The sequence below is a fragment of the Hemibagrus wyckioides genome, linkage group LG15, assembly GCF_019097595.1.
Source record: "Hemibagrus wyckioides isolate EC202008001 linkage group LG15, SWU_Hwy_1.0, whole genome shotgun sequence".
Classification (NCBI taxonomy): Eukaryota; Metazoa; Chordata; class Actinopteri; order Siluriformes; family Bagridae; genus Hemibagrus; species Hemibagrus wyckioides.
The window spans coordinates 15,597,501-15,613,213 of NC_080724.1; the positions used below are offsets into that span (position 1 = coordinate 15,597,501).

General features: G+C 39.5%; 1 protein-coding gene across 10 annotated transcripts in view; it reads left to right on the forward strand.

Moving 5' to 3' along the window:
• The window catches only part of myt1a (myelin transcription factor 1a), a 15,398-nt gene extending 359 nt beyond the window's left edge, over nt 1-15,039 (forward strand). The window contains exons 1-23 of one of the 10 annotated variants that reach the window (XM_058409080.1): nt 1,216-1,314; nt 4,648-4,739; nt 5,381-5,435; nt 5,624-5,654; nt 5,792-5,854; nt 5,959-6,194; nt 6,332-7,354; nt 8,052-8,186; nt 8,296-8,386; nt 8,502-8,624; nt 8,756-8,970; nt 9,144-9,334; nt 9,478-9,702; nt 9,861-10,015; nt 10,140-10,202; nt 10,567-10,635; nt 11,029-11,091; nt 11,355-11,438; nt 11,756-11,977; nt 12,237-12,328; nt 12,419-12,522; nt 12,837-12,980; nt 13,657-15,039. In XM_058409080.1, the coding sequence (XP_058265063.1) occupies nt 5,381-5,435; nt 5,624-5,654; nt 5,792-5,854; nt 5,959-6,194; nt 6,332-7,354; nt 8,052-8,186; nt 8,296-8,386; nt 8,502-8,624; nt 8,756-8,970; nt 9,144-9,334; nt 9,478-9,702; nt 9,861-10,015; nt 10,140-10,202; nt 10,567-10,635; nt 11,029-11,091; nt 11,355-11,438; nt 11,756-11,977; nt 12,237-12,328; nt 12,419-12,522; nt 12,837-12,980; nt 13,657-13,800 (3,528 nt within the window). In that variant the 5' untranslated portion in view covers nt 1,216-1,314; nt 4,648-4,739 and the 3' untranslated portion in view covers nt 13,801-15,039. The other 9 variants (XM_058409078.1, XM_058409079.1, XM_058409072.1 and 6 more) reach the window with 9 other exon arrangements.
• Nucleotides 15,040-15,713: the final 674 nt, after the last annotated feature.

Here is a 15,713-nt window from a genome sequence, read left to right on the forward strand (position 1 = left end):
GAGTCAAATCAACAGTCTGAACAATGGATTAATATCGCAACAGTATATAATGACATTTTTTTTTTAGAGATGTATTATAAAGATCATGTATGTATATGTATTCAACTCCATCTGTATGCGGCAAGACATAGTTTCTTAAAACTTTCAAAACACAAATGTCCCTCCAGACAGTTCTCAAACAAAGGGAACTTTTGTTCCCAAAGGGGATTTTGTGTCTCAGCTCTGTGGGGACTTCAGACCACTGCTGTATAGACCCGTTAAAAAGTTTGTATGAGGGAGGGACTTAGATTAGTCCATCTGTCCACAGAGAAGGAGGGGTGCAGGGCTATGGGCTCTTTTTCGCTCAGCTGGCACGTATGTAATATTTATACACGCTCCCTGGCCCTGAGAAACAGACCGCGAAGTTAATTGTATGCTGGAGCAAACACGGCTGTCCATCTGTAGCAAGGTTTAGGATGAGACCGGGTTCAACCAAGTTCCAGCTGGTAACCGAAGAACTTTGGCCTGATTAAATATGCAGGAACATGGTGAAGAGGGGTTTTTCTGCTCACAAGAGCGATACTTGCCCCAGAACTTTTTTCACTTTTTTTTTTAAAATAAAATTGCATACAACAGATTTGCGTTTCATGTAAACACTTTCATATATCACATATATCCGATATAAACACTTAGGTGTAGAGTAATATTTGCATTACATTTTTTGACATTTTGCCGTGACTTCATTCTCATCTCCCACCTCTGTTTAATTTCTTTTACTCGTTTTTGACCATCTAATGAGCAATCAAGATATGCTCATACCCGGAAATTGTAAGACAATAAATAGTGGATATACAGTATAACGTATAAGCATTAAAGGGCATCACAATATATTCTGCTAGCAATCATTAACGGAAATGTTGCAAAATTGATTGTAGTGTATTTCCCTGTGGCTGTGCTCTATATTGTACATTTATAGCTCGTGTGCTGAATCTAGGTCTGCTGTAAATAAAATGTATCGCTGCGCATGATAAAGTAGTTCCACCCCGTGTCCCTGATCATTTTTATTTTAAAGGTCGTAAGTCCTTTTCAAGTGAATAAAAATATATATTCAACATGATGGTAGTACATCTAATCATCTGTCGTTCATTTGTTTAAACTGATTGTCAGTGCTGCAATATAAACAACTTTTTTCCCTTTCTGGAGTGAACAGTCGTTCAATGTAGTGTAATATTCCTATTCTCTGTGCACCATTAGAGGAAAAAACAGTTCAGGCTCGGCTGCAATGATGCTTTGTGCCTCGGTGGAAGCTGCTGAGGGAAAGAGCTCCTGTCCAAGGTGCTGAAATAAGCTTGAGCTGTCTAGCGTGCTGAACTTTATAAATAGGCTAGCTCAAAATACGACGACCTGCACTATGCTTTGTAATTGTGGATTTGCAAACATGGCAGAATAACGTGTGTATGATTATTTGTACCAGTGTGTATCAGATCGTACATTGGTAATGTTGCTTGCGTTCTTTTTTTACGTTTTAGGTCGGGTCAAAGACAGATCTCAAGATGGTGGTTTTTTTTTTTTTTTAAGATGTGTTTATGTTTAAGGTGTGTGTATACGTGTGTGTGTATGGAGGGGTATGATAGAGCCCACCCCCTCCTGTATTGTACATTTTACTATGATGATGTCACAGCATTGGGTAGAGGAGGGGTGAACAATGGGCCTGTGAGCTAAAGGTAAGTTCATATTATTCTCGCCGACAAACGTTATATAGAAATGTTTTGACGCTTATTTGATGATATCCAAACATCAAAATTGGATAGAAACGACAAAAAACGCTAATATGAAGAGGTTTCGCACGGGTCCTAGTCGGATTATTTACGGTTTCTAACGGTCAAGGCTTTTATGAAAAGGCGAAGCGGAACAGCACTGAAGTTACAGCTACAAAGAGCAAAAGGCCGCTTGCATCTCATCGTCGGAAGCAAAGGGAAGCTTGCGGTAATATCCTACCGAGATGCGGTTTATGGATGCTGGTTGAAAAATGTTTGCGTTTTCAGTCGGTTAATCTTCTGCCTATCTGTCGCGCTCGGTTGTTGTCGTCTAATGGACGCCGGCTCCGTAATCTTTTAAAGAGACATGTTTCGACCTGGTTTTCTCTTGCCTCGTTTTCATTTCTCATTTTATTTTTTAAGGAGGAGACTGAAGTACAATACTATTTTGGAGCTAAATTAAAATACCGAGATATACCATAATACCAACTTTCTATGGGCTATATTTATATAAAAGGTGTCATTAAGACAGGTTACTTGTGTTTGATCATTCTAGCTGTGTCGGAGAAGTCAGATTGTTGGTTTGTTGTGTGCTACTTTCAGAGATGCGGGCCTGAAATACTGTCAGAGAATTTGTCCATGACATGAGCAATGCTAGTTTAACGACATTACTGACAACACAACCTGGTGAAGTTTGTTCATCGTCGAAGGACTTAATAAAATAATACGGACGTTTGGACCTAAAATTTCTGTATTATACTTTATGTCACGATACAGAAAAATAGGTGAGCGACGAATAAATACAGTTGGAGAGCTTTCTAGATGACTTTGTAATTTGCCAGAACTTACACAACATTTTAGTCGAGGTACATTACATGTTTTATTTTATTAGTTATTATTCTCAGTTTTATAGTGTTAGAAATTGCACTATAGGTTTTGATTTTCATTAGAGTTCTTGTAAATAAATATAAATAAATAAATAAATAAATAAATAAATAAATAAGCACATTTCGCTGTTGACAGACTGCATCATGATCATGGTGTTTTACTAAATGCTTTTTGTGGCTGTGCGGTTATGAAGTAGTTGTGATCAGGTTCGTGTTTCCATTAGGATACTTGCTCATCCCCATCATGTATGCTTGGTGTAGGCCTAATGGACTTTTCTTTTCTTTTTTTCTTTCTTTTTTTTTTGCTGTTTGGATGATGGAAGTCACTTAAAGGCGTGGGCTGCGTCCATTAGCCTACTCTGTTGGAGCCGTACCGTTTTAGTATACTATTGTAAGATAGTATACTAAAATGGAATTGGGTTTTGTTTGTTGTGGGGTTTTAGGTTCTTATAGAAAACAAGCCCGTTAACCATTTTTTTTGGCATGTGTGCATTGTGCATATGGACAAAATCGCCAGTGTTTACATTTCTTGTAGACTCCGACATAACTGTAAAAACTGTACAGAAAAAAAAAAACAAAAGTGGTCGCTCAGTTGTTTTGGTATAATGAATGTGACTGAGCCGGAAGTGGCCTGTATGAAGCGTCTGTATCTTATGGATAATTTAAATGTTTTTGAAATTCATAGGCACATAACATGTCCTATTCGGAGCCGTGAGAAATTATTCAAAAACTTTAAAGGACAAACTGTTTTTTTTCGTGTGTGTGTGTGTGTGTGTGTGTAATGGCGGCATATTTCTCTGGGGACACCCCCACCCTCTTTCGTGAGAGCACCAGGTGCCAGCAGAAACCAAATCGGAGTGCTACGTAATAATGGCCGAATGGAACAGCTGGCTCGCGCTCGCAGAGCTGTTCATTCACAAGACAGAACGTGTTCCATTCAGAAGTGCGCGTGCACTACATGTTCCACCGCCCGCAGAGGCCACGCCCTCCCCAGTGACAAGAGTCATGAACTGTGGACTCTCGAACTCATGACTCCGGAAGTGTCCTGAACTGCGGCCTAAAATTGACTAGTTTATTATAGACGATTTTTTATTATTATACATAACTGTCGAATGTGCCCCCCCCCAAATATAAACAAATGTAACTTAGTAGACAACATGTAGACATTTTTCAGAAATAGACAACTTCAAATGTTACATAAATATTAGGTTACATTTACATTTGGCAGACACTCTTATCCAGAGCGTCAATCCTTGCTCAAGGGCCCTTGTATCCTTGCTCAAGGGCCCAGCATTGGTAGCTTGGTGGACCGGGCATTTCGACTCTCACAACCTTCTGATCAGTAGTCTAAGGTTTTAGCACACATAAATGACAGTGTTCAAAATTGTTCTACTGATGCATAATTCCAGACATCTAGAGTTTTAGTTCTAATTTAGGGATAGAAGTTAGGACCATTTCTGTCGAATGGTAATAACACTGAATGCGGGTCATCATACATTTAATTAAAAAAATTCTCCGTACATCTGTTTAAGAAATGTGCCAAACATTCTACTGCTAAGTTTACTCTTACTTACATTTCTGTTATAAGCACACCAGTGCATAAGAACAGCAGCAAATAATCACATTTCTCGGGTATATTTCCAAATGGCTGCACCATATAAAGTTTCTTGCATGGGTTTTATTTATACTATTTTGACCACAGTCATTGTCCAAATTTAGTCCTCAAAACCTTCTTTTGTCAACAGTCAGACACCAAAATGTACTGGAACTGTAGTGAAATATGTTGGAATAGACTAAACAGGGGCTCTCCAAAGGGCGGAGAAGGAAATGGTTAAAAAATAGTATTCTAGTCACAATGGCAGAAAACCACTGAATCATGCTTAATGACGAAGCTCACAGAAGATGACCTTTTCAAAAATATTTTATAAGTTATAGAGCAGGTCTATATGAAGCATAATGTACATTGCGGTTGGTGAGTAAACTATTCAATATGCCATAATAACGTTTTTCTGCTCATCCTGTAGAAAATGAGTTCCACGGGCAGCTGCTGAGTCAGAGGTGGACAAAAGGGGACCGGATCAGCAGCTGGGAGAGCAAGAGGAGCAAAAGAATCAAAGTGAGAAAAAGATCCATTTTCATTATGAGTACATGCATATATGTGGATGTTTTATACTGTAGATTCCCCCAGTATAAAACAGTTCATTTTTCATCTCCTACAATGAGAGCTATCTTACAGTGAATAACCTTGAGTTACACTTTTTACCCTTGCCAAATAAAGTGCTACAACTTCACTGTAATCTGATATTTTCTAACCCATAATGACTTTGCACTGTTCACTCTATTTCAAATTATTATTCAGCTGTGCTCTTTTTCTTCCAAATCATTGCTTCCCTTGTGCACTGAGTATTTCATTCTCATAGTTTCTCTCCCACATCCTCTCCCTAATCCTCTTGCTGGGTCATGTTATGCATCTCAAAGGAACTCATTGGAAGTGTATTATTGATTTTGCTGTTTCACAGAGTGTAAAGTATACACAGAGCCACTCTAGTTACTATAGCATCTCAATGCTCAGCGAACATTAGATATTTCACTGATGGAGGACAGAACAGAGATGCTGTTTTGAGTAATTTTGTTCTAAATGGCTTTTGTTAAGTAACAAAAGACAAAGAGGCATGACAATGAGACAGTAAAACATCGAACTTTGAGCAGAAATGACAATAAGCTGAGTTCAAACTTTCATGTTTTCATGTATTCTAGATGAGCCAAGACACAGAGGAGAAAAGGACACGGACCCGCTCAAAAGGCATCAGAGGTGAGGATAGTTCAGTATATGTAATGTGATACGGGAAACCAAAGACATATCTTCGATCTGTCTGGCCTATTTATGTGAAACCTGCAAGCTTCTATATTTGTAATGTGATATATGCATGTGATGTGATATATGTGGTAATGTTTTTAGTAATAAAACATAAGGAACGTCTTTTCTCTTTTCTGTCAAAGTTCCTCTTGAGCTTGTGGGACAAGAATACAGGTTTGATTTTTGAGTTTATTCTGTTTTAATATGCAGCTTTCTTGTTATTCAATAACAAATTTTACATAAACATACTGAATGAATATTATCCTTAACCAGAAAAGATGTTTTTTTTTTTTTTTTTTTTACACTTTTAGTTGTCCGACTCCAGGATGTGATGGCCTGGGTCATGTCAGTGGAAAATATGCTAGACACAGAAGGTAACATTAAATGAAGTGCTAAGCCGTCTTTGACAGGCAATGTCAATTTGAGTTGATGCATATGACTTTTCTACTAATGTTTTTTTTTTTTATTCATATCACAGTGCACTGGGTTGTCCATTAGCCAAAAAAAGGAAACTCCAGGAAGCAGAAGAGAACCAGTCTGTCTCTAAGAAGAGGCCCAATCCCCTGAAGCTGGCAATGGATGATGGGTTCAACGCAGATAGCGATACAAACAGTGAAACTGAACCAAAGGATGAAACAGTAGAGTCTGATGAAGACACAGCAGACAAAGAAGAAGAGCCTAAGAAAAAGGACCATATATCAGAGCCATTAACAGGTAGGAAATAAGATCATTAGGTATGGCCACTTAGTTATAATAATAGTGTGAATCATAATGCGTTAGTCATACATAATGTGAATAATAGTGTGATTATAATTCCCTGATATCTAACTATACTCTTCATGTTTCTGCAGAAATAATTTCACAAGAGGAACCTGAAGAGAAAAACACAGCAATTAAAGACATTTCTATTCCCGCACCTGAAGAGGAGTCCAAAAAAGAACACCTTGAGCCTGAAACGGCTCCCATCCAACAAGTGACCGTGGAGACTGAAAGTGAAGAGGGCCTTCATGTTGCTGCAGAGATCCAGGCCGGAGAGGAAGAGGAGGGAGATGGAGCAGAAGAGATGACAGAAGAAGAAAGAATGACTCAGCAGCTAAAAGCCACTGACGATCCTGTGCAGATATCAGAAGGAGACGGTGAGGAGGAGGAGGAAGAAGAAGAAAACGATGAGGAGCATGAGACCCAGTGCTCAAGTCAGAAGAACAATTCAGACCACCAGTACTTCAGTGGAGACTTCAACAAAGTCCAGGCCAAAGAAACTGATGAGAAATTGAATGATCAGGAAGATGATATTGATGAAATGGAAGAGGAGGAGGAGGAGGAGGAGGAGGAAGAAGAAGAGGAGCAGGAACAGGTAGAGCCAAGACACTCACCCAGCACTGTAGCCACCGGCTTCTCAGCTCAGGTATCAGAACCAGATGCCATGATGGATAGTGGTGAAAAAGCAAACACCCATTTAAGTGAGGATGAGGAAGCAGAGGAAGAAGAGGAAGAAGATGAAGAGGAGCGAGAGGATGTATCTAACAAAGCCTCACCTACAGTGGTCATAGAACTGCAATCTGATGACGAGGATGAGGTTGAGGAAGAAGAAGAGGATGATGGTGAGGACGAAGGGGAGGAAGAGGTAGATGAAGCAGAAGATGAGGAAATGGACAGTGTGTCTCACCGGTCAGAGGTGACAGATGAGTCTGAAACATATGACATGACACGGGGAAATCTGGGCCTGCTAGAGCAGGCCATCGCACTGAAGGCTGAGCAGACAGCACGTAGTTCAGAGGAAAGTCGGTCTCCGGAACAGCAGAGCTACCACAGCGCAGACGAGAGGAGCAGCAAGACAGCTGAAAACACACCACGCAAGGGATACTATGGTAAAGGTACAGTCAAAACACATGCTCTTTATGTGTGGCTGGGTGTCCAAGACAGTAAAATTGGTCATTCGTTCTGAGTTGAAGGGATAGCATTACTCCCCATCAATCAAAAAAAAAAGCTCATGTATGCAGGAGAGGGTAGATAGTGCTTTCTTCATAGTGTGTTCAGATGCCCTGTGCCATAGCATGAACTGCAGTTTGAAAAGATGCCGAGCCTGTGCATCTTATGTGTCTTGGAGGTACACATACTATGCTTTACCCATCATTTCTGAAAGCTATTGTATGATAAGGGATGGCTAGCTAGCAAATGCTGCAAAATATCCAACCCCTTAAGTTTCCAGGACTCCCAGAGTACATACTTTGCTCTAATAAGGCCAGTGGTAGCTTTGTTGTTAAGGGTTTGTGCTAGTGACCTGAATTCAAAATCCATAACCATAACTGTCAGACTATCCCATACTGTTGGGGCCTTCAAAGAAACTCTAGAGAGGCAGTATACGATGGCCAACTCTGTGCTCTGATGAATCTTTCTTCTAGTTGGGTTATGTGAATCTCTGAAGCATTTCAAAGACATGTCCAGCATTCTCAAGCCATAGAGCTAAAACTGATACATTATGCAGCATTGCTTTTAAAAGTTTTAAATAGTACACAGCAATAGATCTTGATGTACATATGTATTCTGCTTCCTGGTCCACTTTCATCATAGAAGGGTCCAGATCAGAGAAGAAGGAAGTAAAGTGTCCAACCCCAGGATGTGATGGGACAGGTCATGTGACTGGACTGTACCCTCACCACCGGAGCCTTTCTGGGTGCCCACATAAGGACAGGGTACCGCCTGAAAGTGAGTACATTATCTAATACACATTCAATTACGGATTACTATTATAAATATACCTATTATTTTATTCTTATATAATATACTGACCGTGACTTTTTTGCCATTTGCTTAGTCCTGGCCATGCATGAAAATGTGCTGAAATGTCCAACACCTGGGTGCAATGGCCAAGGCCATGTCAACAGCAATCGCAACACACATCGCAGGTACTATTCCGTCATCTGCTAATCAATATTATCAGTGAATCGTTGCTCAACTTGCATAAACAATCCTAATAAACAGTGTCATTTACATTCATACTATTTAAAATTCTCTTTTCAGTTTATCTGGCTGCCCAATTGCTGCTGCAGGGAAACACTCAAAGAATTATGAGAAGCCATGTCAGACCCAGGCTACAGTCAGTGAGCAAGCTGTTGGTGGCTCTAACTCAGACAGAGTACTCAGGTAAGCTGTCTGCTAAAAAAATGATCTCTTCAGTATACCATGTTAAGATGCAGATCATAAAATCAGTTAAGAAAAAGGAGATTTTCAAGTGATTAAAATAGTTTTTTTCCTCCCCATCATTTCTACCACAGGCCCATGTGTTTTGTGAAGCAGTTGGAGATTCCTCAGTATGGTAGCTACAGGCCTAATGTGGGACCAGCCACTCCACGAGCAAACCTGGCAAAGGAGTTAGAGAAGTACTCCAAGGTGTCCTTTGACTATGCAAGCTTTGATGTGCAGGTGTTTGGGAAACGCATGCTTGCCCCAAAGATACCTGCCAGTGAAACCTCACCTAAAGCCTTCAAATGTAAGTTTACTTTACCACTTTGCCCACTTTAACTGAAACAGTGACCTCAGCATGTTAAGACATTCAATGGTTATTAAGAATGTATTTTATACATTTTTAAATTCACAGTAGATTTTGTGTGTATTTGTGTTGTGTATTACTGTCATGATTAACAGCAGAACAATTTCCTAAAGCTTCCTCACCGAACCAGAACATATCAGGAGGTTACAACAAGAGCAGCTCTTCTTCCACCTCCAGTGGATATGATTATACCCACGATGCCGAGGCTGCACATATGGCTGCCACTGCCATCCTTAACCTGTCTACACGCTGCTGGGAAAGGCCAGAGAACCTTAGCACCAAACATCCGGACCAGACCAGCAAAGTAAGGAGCTTACACTACAATCCTTAACAATCATGTTATGGGACTAGCATTGCATAAACTGGAGCACACAGTAGTCCTCTAATTAGCTTTCATATATGTTGGTTGAATTGGTCAAAAAACCTCTTTCTAATCATCATCTGCAGGATATGGATATCGAGGTGGATGAGAATGGCACCCTGGACCTCAGCATGAAGAAACCCAAAAGAGAAGGTGTGAGGTCACCTGATCCTTCTTCCTCATCATCATCTTCCTCACAACAGCAAGGAGTCACCTCACCTCACTCTGCCCATGCCTACAAAATAGAAGAGTGGGAGGGGCCAATAGACTACACCAAGACAACACGACAGAAGGAGGAGGAGCCTGAAGAGGTTATTTGTCTTTTATTGGCTTTAATAAATGTCAGTTTTTAAGAGTATTAATAATAACATTAGTCAAATACTCAATGTTTTATAGAGAGTTGGTCCTATTAAACAAACTTTAAGCATTATCTATTTTTATTCATTCTGGCTCTTGCTTTAACTTGCAGGTGGATTATGCAACTCAGTCTTATGCTTCTTCTGATGGAGAGGATGATGACGTAACACAAGAGGGACTAGAAGACAGGAAGTACCCTGGTGAGGTCACCACTTCCAGCTTTAAGGTTAAGCTCCCAACCAAGGACAGCAAGAAAGAGCTCCTAATGTAAGTGTCTTCTTTACAGTCAGCAAAGCTAAAGTAACTTAGAGTGGGATGAGTCTGAAATCATTAACTAGGTATTAATTGACTTATTCTACTGAACCATAACAACATGTTAAACTTTGTCTAGATGTCCCACCCCGGGATGTGATGGCAGTGGTCATATAACAGGAAACTATGCATCTCACCGCAGGTATAACCCAAACTATATGGTAGATCTGGTGCTTACTAATCCTACACCTATTCTCAGGAAAGCATGCCTTTCTCTTTCACCTTAACGCTCTACTAAATCTTTTCCATCTCTGTATGTGGCAATGAAAATAAATGCATCAGTAGCATGCATTTTCCATTTACACTGACTATTACTACCTCAATAATACTACGCATAACAGCAACAGCCATTATGACCAATCAAATGCTCATTAAGTTGGGCCAGAGCAGAAATAAACCTAATCACACTTGCAGAATTACACCAAACATCCAGGAGAAATCTTCCTTTCTATCATGCACTTAAATTTCTGTTGTCTTTCTTCTTCTGCTCTGCTTTATTCTTCCAGTCTCTCTGGGTGTCCTCTTGCTGATAAAAGTCTTCGGACCCTCATGGCTGCCCACACTGGTGAACTCAAGTATGTCTATGCTGATCTGCCCTCTAATGAGTCTTTGCCACACTGCCTTTACTGCTTAACTGTACTGTATACTGCTGTTTCTACTGAATTCCGCTTTTAATCCAATCTAAGGATTATGACACTGTACTTTATTACCCTCTCCTTTGCTCTGACAACATCCTTAAAACTTCTCAATTATGCGTGCCACTGTTTCTCATCACTGGTACTTCTACAAATAAAGTGAACTAGCACTGGCATCCCTTACTACACTGACTACACTGATATTTAAAGCTTAGTTCAAAAAGAATAATACTACATAATCATGGTAACAGCTGATGACTCTGAACTGTTCTGTTAAGTGCTTCTTTATCCGTTAAAGATGTTTTGACTGACTGATAACTCTTTGACCTCCAGATGTCCCACTCCAGGCTGTGATGGATCAGGACACATCACAGGAAACTACGCTTCACACAGAAGGTACATCACTTTTATTAGTCTGTCAGGACTCTTCTGCATTCTAACAAACAGTCTGCACACTAGAGAAACGAAGAAGCCTTGAGGAAAATGTCATTTTCAATATCTGAGGCAATATACCCTGCTACATTAGTTTCTAATACTATAATGTAATATCCTCATCCGTACTGTGTGCCGCCAGCAGGAAGCTTTCAAGCACCATTCAAACAAAATCCGGTTAGGGCAAAATGCAAATTTGGTAGTAACATTTCGCATGGTTTTCATAGTTTGTCTGGATGTCCTCGTGCAAAGAAGGGAGGAGTGAAAACAACCCCCACCAAGGATGACAAGGAAGATTCCGAGTTAATTAAGTAAGTCCCTTTAATGAAAAACCATCACATCACCTTAATCTTGCACCCTTAACACTCTTCAGCTTTTATGTTTTATCAAATATCACCGTCATGTTGCATGAGCATGATTCAATCTGGGACTGCTGAGGTTTTAGATTACAGTTCTATTACTGTAAGGTATTGAGCCAGACTGTTTTAAGCCTCATTAAAGTCAAAGGAGATACAGCATTTCAACTACATGTAGTATATGTTTGTGCTTGTAAACATCAGACAAAATCCTTCCCGATTTCTTGTTGTGTTAATGTAAAGTATTTATTAATGTAAATATCTTCATTTAGGTGCCCAGTGCCTGGCTGTGATAGTCTGGGTCATATCAGTGGGAAGTACGCTACTCATCGCAGTGCCTATGGGTGTCCGCTGGCAGCACGGAGACAAAAGGAGGGTCTGCTGAATGGCACGCCGTTCTCCTGGAAGTCCTTTAAGACAGAGGGCCCCACCTGCCCCACTCCAGGATGTGACGGCTCAGGCCACGCCAACGGCAGCTTCCTCACTCACCGCAGGTACAGCAAATGCGTCTAATAAACAGTTTTGTGCAAAATCAGAGGATACAGTGAGGATAAACAGTATATTAATATATGCTGTAAGTAAATCTTAACAGCAGAATGGGAACATTAATGGCTTATACTCTGATGTAACCATATCAGCAGTAGTCATATCAGCAGTATAGAGGCTGTACCTGGAACGTTAGGGAGTTTTGGTCTTGTCCTTAAGAAAATCGAAGTATTATGTAACTGCAATTTTCCTCCTATATTCCCACAGCTTGTCAGGTTGTCCAAGGGCTTCTGCTAACAAGAAAAGAGCAAGGTTCCCCGGGGATGACTACATCAGCAAGAAATTCAGGGCAAGCGATGGTAAGGCATAAGGAGCAATCATTTTGGGATAGGTGTTATTTTTAGTGATCTACCCTGCAGATTTCATAATGTTCTTTGTCTTTTTCGCAGTTCTTGATAATGATGAAGACATAAAGCAGCTGAACAAAGAGATCTGTGAGCTGAATGAGTCAAACTCTGAAATGGAGGCAGACATGGCCAACCTACACACACAGGTCAGTCCATACTGAGTGAACTCAGCAACTAAGCTGGTCTTATGTTCGCATGTGTAGTTGTCTACCTGAAAGAACACATCCAATAGCACAGATTTTAAAGGCTACAAATAAGGCATTTATAAACAATGACATAGAATCAATAGATCACAAGATGTTCACTTGAAGAACTTGAAAAAACGAGTCATTCTGATCATCAATGGTAATTTACATAATTGTGATCAATAAGGTTTTTGGGGGGGTTTTGTGTTCATTTTTACCATTTTTAAAGCAGATTGTCCTCATAGACTTATGGCATATTTGATGCAATTTTGTAGATCTCATCAATGGAGAAGAACCTGAAGAGCATGGAGGAGGAAAATAAACTAATTGAAGAGAAAAATGAAGCTCTGTTCATGGAGTTGTCTGGCCTGAGCCAGGCTCTTATCCGTAGCTTGGCCAACATCCGCCTCCCACAGATGGTGAGTAAACTAGTGATGTATAGTACAATATGATGTGTCATTTCAAACTCACTGCCAACACAGCAGAGATTCTCCATACTGTCCGCCACCTACTTTATCTTAACTCTGTCAATTACCATTCAAAATATTTGTTTCTTAGACAATTAGGTATCTTTAGAGTTTTTATTTATTTATTTATTTATTTATTTTTATTAACGATTTGGGGTAAAGGTATTAGTACTTCACACAGAAACACTATTTAATGCTCGCATAGTCTACTTTTAGTTCTGTCACTTCATGTGAAGCACGATTAGTGTGAAAAGCCAGGAAATCAGTATAAATGATGTAGAAATAATGAAGTCCCACAGATTAGTGGCAACGTCCTCATGATGAAAATGCAAAGTCCAATGATGTTAAATGGACCAGAAGTCCATTCTCTGCTTCTTTTAACAGGTGTCAGCCTAGTCACACAGAATCAGGGTTAATGTTTTCCATCTCCTTGATGGTAACCTGAAAGAAATTACACACATTACACACTCCAGACTGGTAGCACTGATGTGCACTGTAGAATTGAAAAGATTAGGATTTACCCAATGCAGTAACACAATTAAACTCTGTGTACACTAATTTAGCATCATATCGAGAAGGATTAAGATTGAAGATGGGTAACCCTTTGCAATTTTTTCATTTTTTTCAGCAGGAGCCCATAAGTGAACAGAATTTCGATACCTATGTGGACACTCTGACCCACATGTTCAGCAACAAAGAGTGCTATCAGAACCCTGCAAACCGAGCCCTGCTTGAATCCATCAACCAGGCTGTCAAAGGCATTGAGGTGTAAAGACCAGCTGGGATCAAACACACAGCAGGAAAGAGCGAAAACACCATGAGTACCATGAGAACACCAAAACACACTGTGGCTTGTAAAACAGACCAACAATATTTGCGCACTGTTAAAGGACATTCAGGTTTTGTATGTGATGATGAAGAGCACCGTGAGGCCCTGTGCAGTTTAAAGAGATGGACCAAATATGGAAATCCAGTCTTGCTGCTGTACCATTTCAACATGACCCAAGAAGTCAGTTTGGCACAGTGCTTAAATGGGTTTTTCTTTTGGAAATCAACTCTTATTAGTGACCAGCTCACATCTGTCCCAGTCTGCCTTTCTTACTCTTCTCAGTGAATGGAAGTTGTCATGAACAAGCTGCCAGAGTGTGTGTGTGAGTGTGAGTGTGTGTGTGTATGTGTGTACACATATATGTGCGTGGTTGACATTTAATGTCTGCAGGTACTTTTAGGATTCCTGGCATCCCCTTTATGGATCATGATTAGGCTGCAGCACTGCTGTTGTTTGTATGATGTATGATGGTGTTGTCTCATATTTGGTGGAAATTGGTTCCTGTCCCATTTAGAAATGGTCATAGTATTTGAAAACATAGATATTGCACTTCCATAATAGTTTGTAGTTTTGTTATATTATTGTTATTGTTATTACTATTTAAATTTGATCACTGATATGTTTAATTTATTATTTATTCATGCTTGGGTGATTATTTTGTTTATTTATTTGTCATTGTCTATTTAAGAGCTTATTTATTTTACAACCACAAAATTCTATAAGCAGCTTTTTAACAGTCAATAAAAGGAGAATAGTTGCCCTCTTGTGTTGAGAAAGAGGCAATATTTAAAAAAAAAAAAAATATCCACTGCAAGTGTTTTATAAACCTTCGTATTTATTTCAAAGACAGAGATTTTTAATCTCTTTTTTAAGTGCAAATATTTTTTATCGATTTTTATATTATTTTCTAATATTCTCTTTTATTTAATGAGTTTTGTTTTCCATAAAAGTATTTTGACACCCTCCACAGTGAAGTGGTTTGAACAGATACAGTATGATGTATTTATTATTATTATTATTATTATTATTATTATTATTATTTATGTGATATTTAAGTACAAATTGAATGGCGCTCTTGTTGCAATATTTATTTTGTAAATGTATCTGTGTTAGTGACTGCTGCATATTGATAGACTTTTGTTCATCTGTTGGTGATACAATAAAAGGAAATTCTATCACCTACATCACGTGATCAAGGACCCATTTCTTCTTGGGATTGTAACGACATGGAGAAACAAGAAATGGCAGAAATATGTGGATTTATTGTGGGTCTAGAATGATTTCTCTGTTTAATCGTTGCTGACATCTGCTGGTTGAACAAGGGAACTACTATTGAAGATATTCCTCCTCGTTGTTTTCTATTGCACTTTTAGTAGCCTATAGCACTGTGTTCCCTAGATTGGTTACTATCTGTTTTCATTTACTACTTAGCTTTGTTTTATTTAATAATGATGTCTACATATATGAGATTATAAACATTTTTATGTTTATAACTGACATTATGACCATATACCACGACCAGGCATAACATTATGACTACTTGCCTAATATTGTGTTGGTCCCCCTTTTGCTGCCAAAACAGCCCTGACTCGTCGAGGCATGGACTCCAATAGATCCCTGAAGGTGTGCTGTTCTATCTGGCACCAAGATGTTAACAGCAGATCCTTTAGGTCCTGTAAGATGTCCTTTAAGCACAACTTTCAGGACTTAAAGGATACTTTTGATAGATACTGACCACTGCAGACCGGTAACACCTCACAAGAGCTGCAGTTTTGGAGATGCTCTGATCCAGTCGTCTAGCCATCACAATTTGGCCCTGGTCAAACTCGCTCAAATCCTTACACTTGCCCATTTTT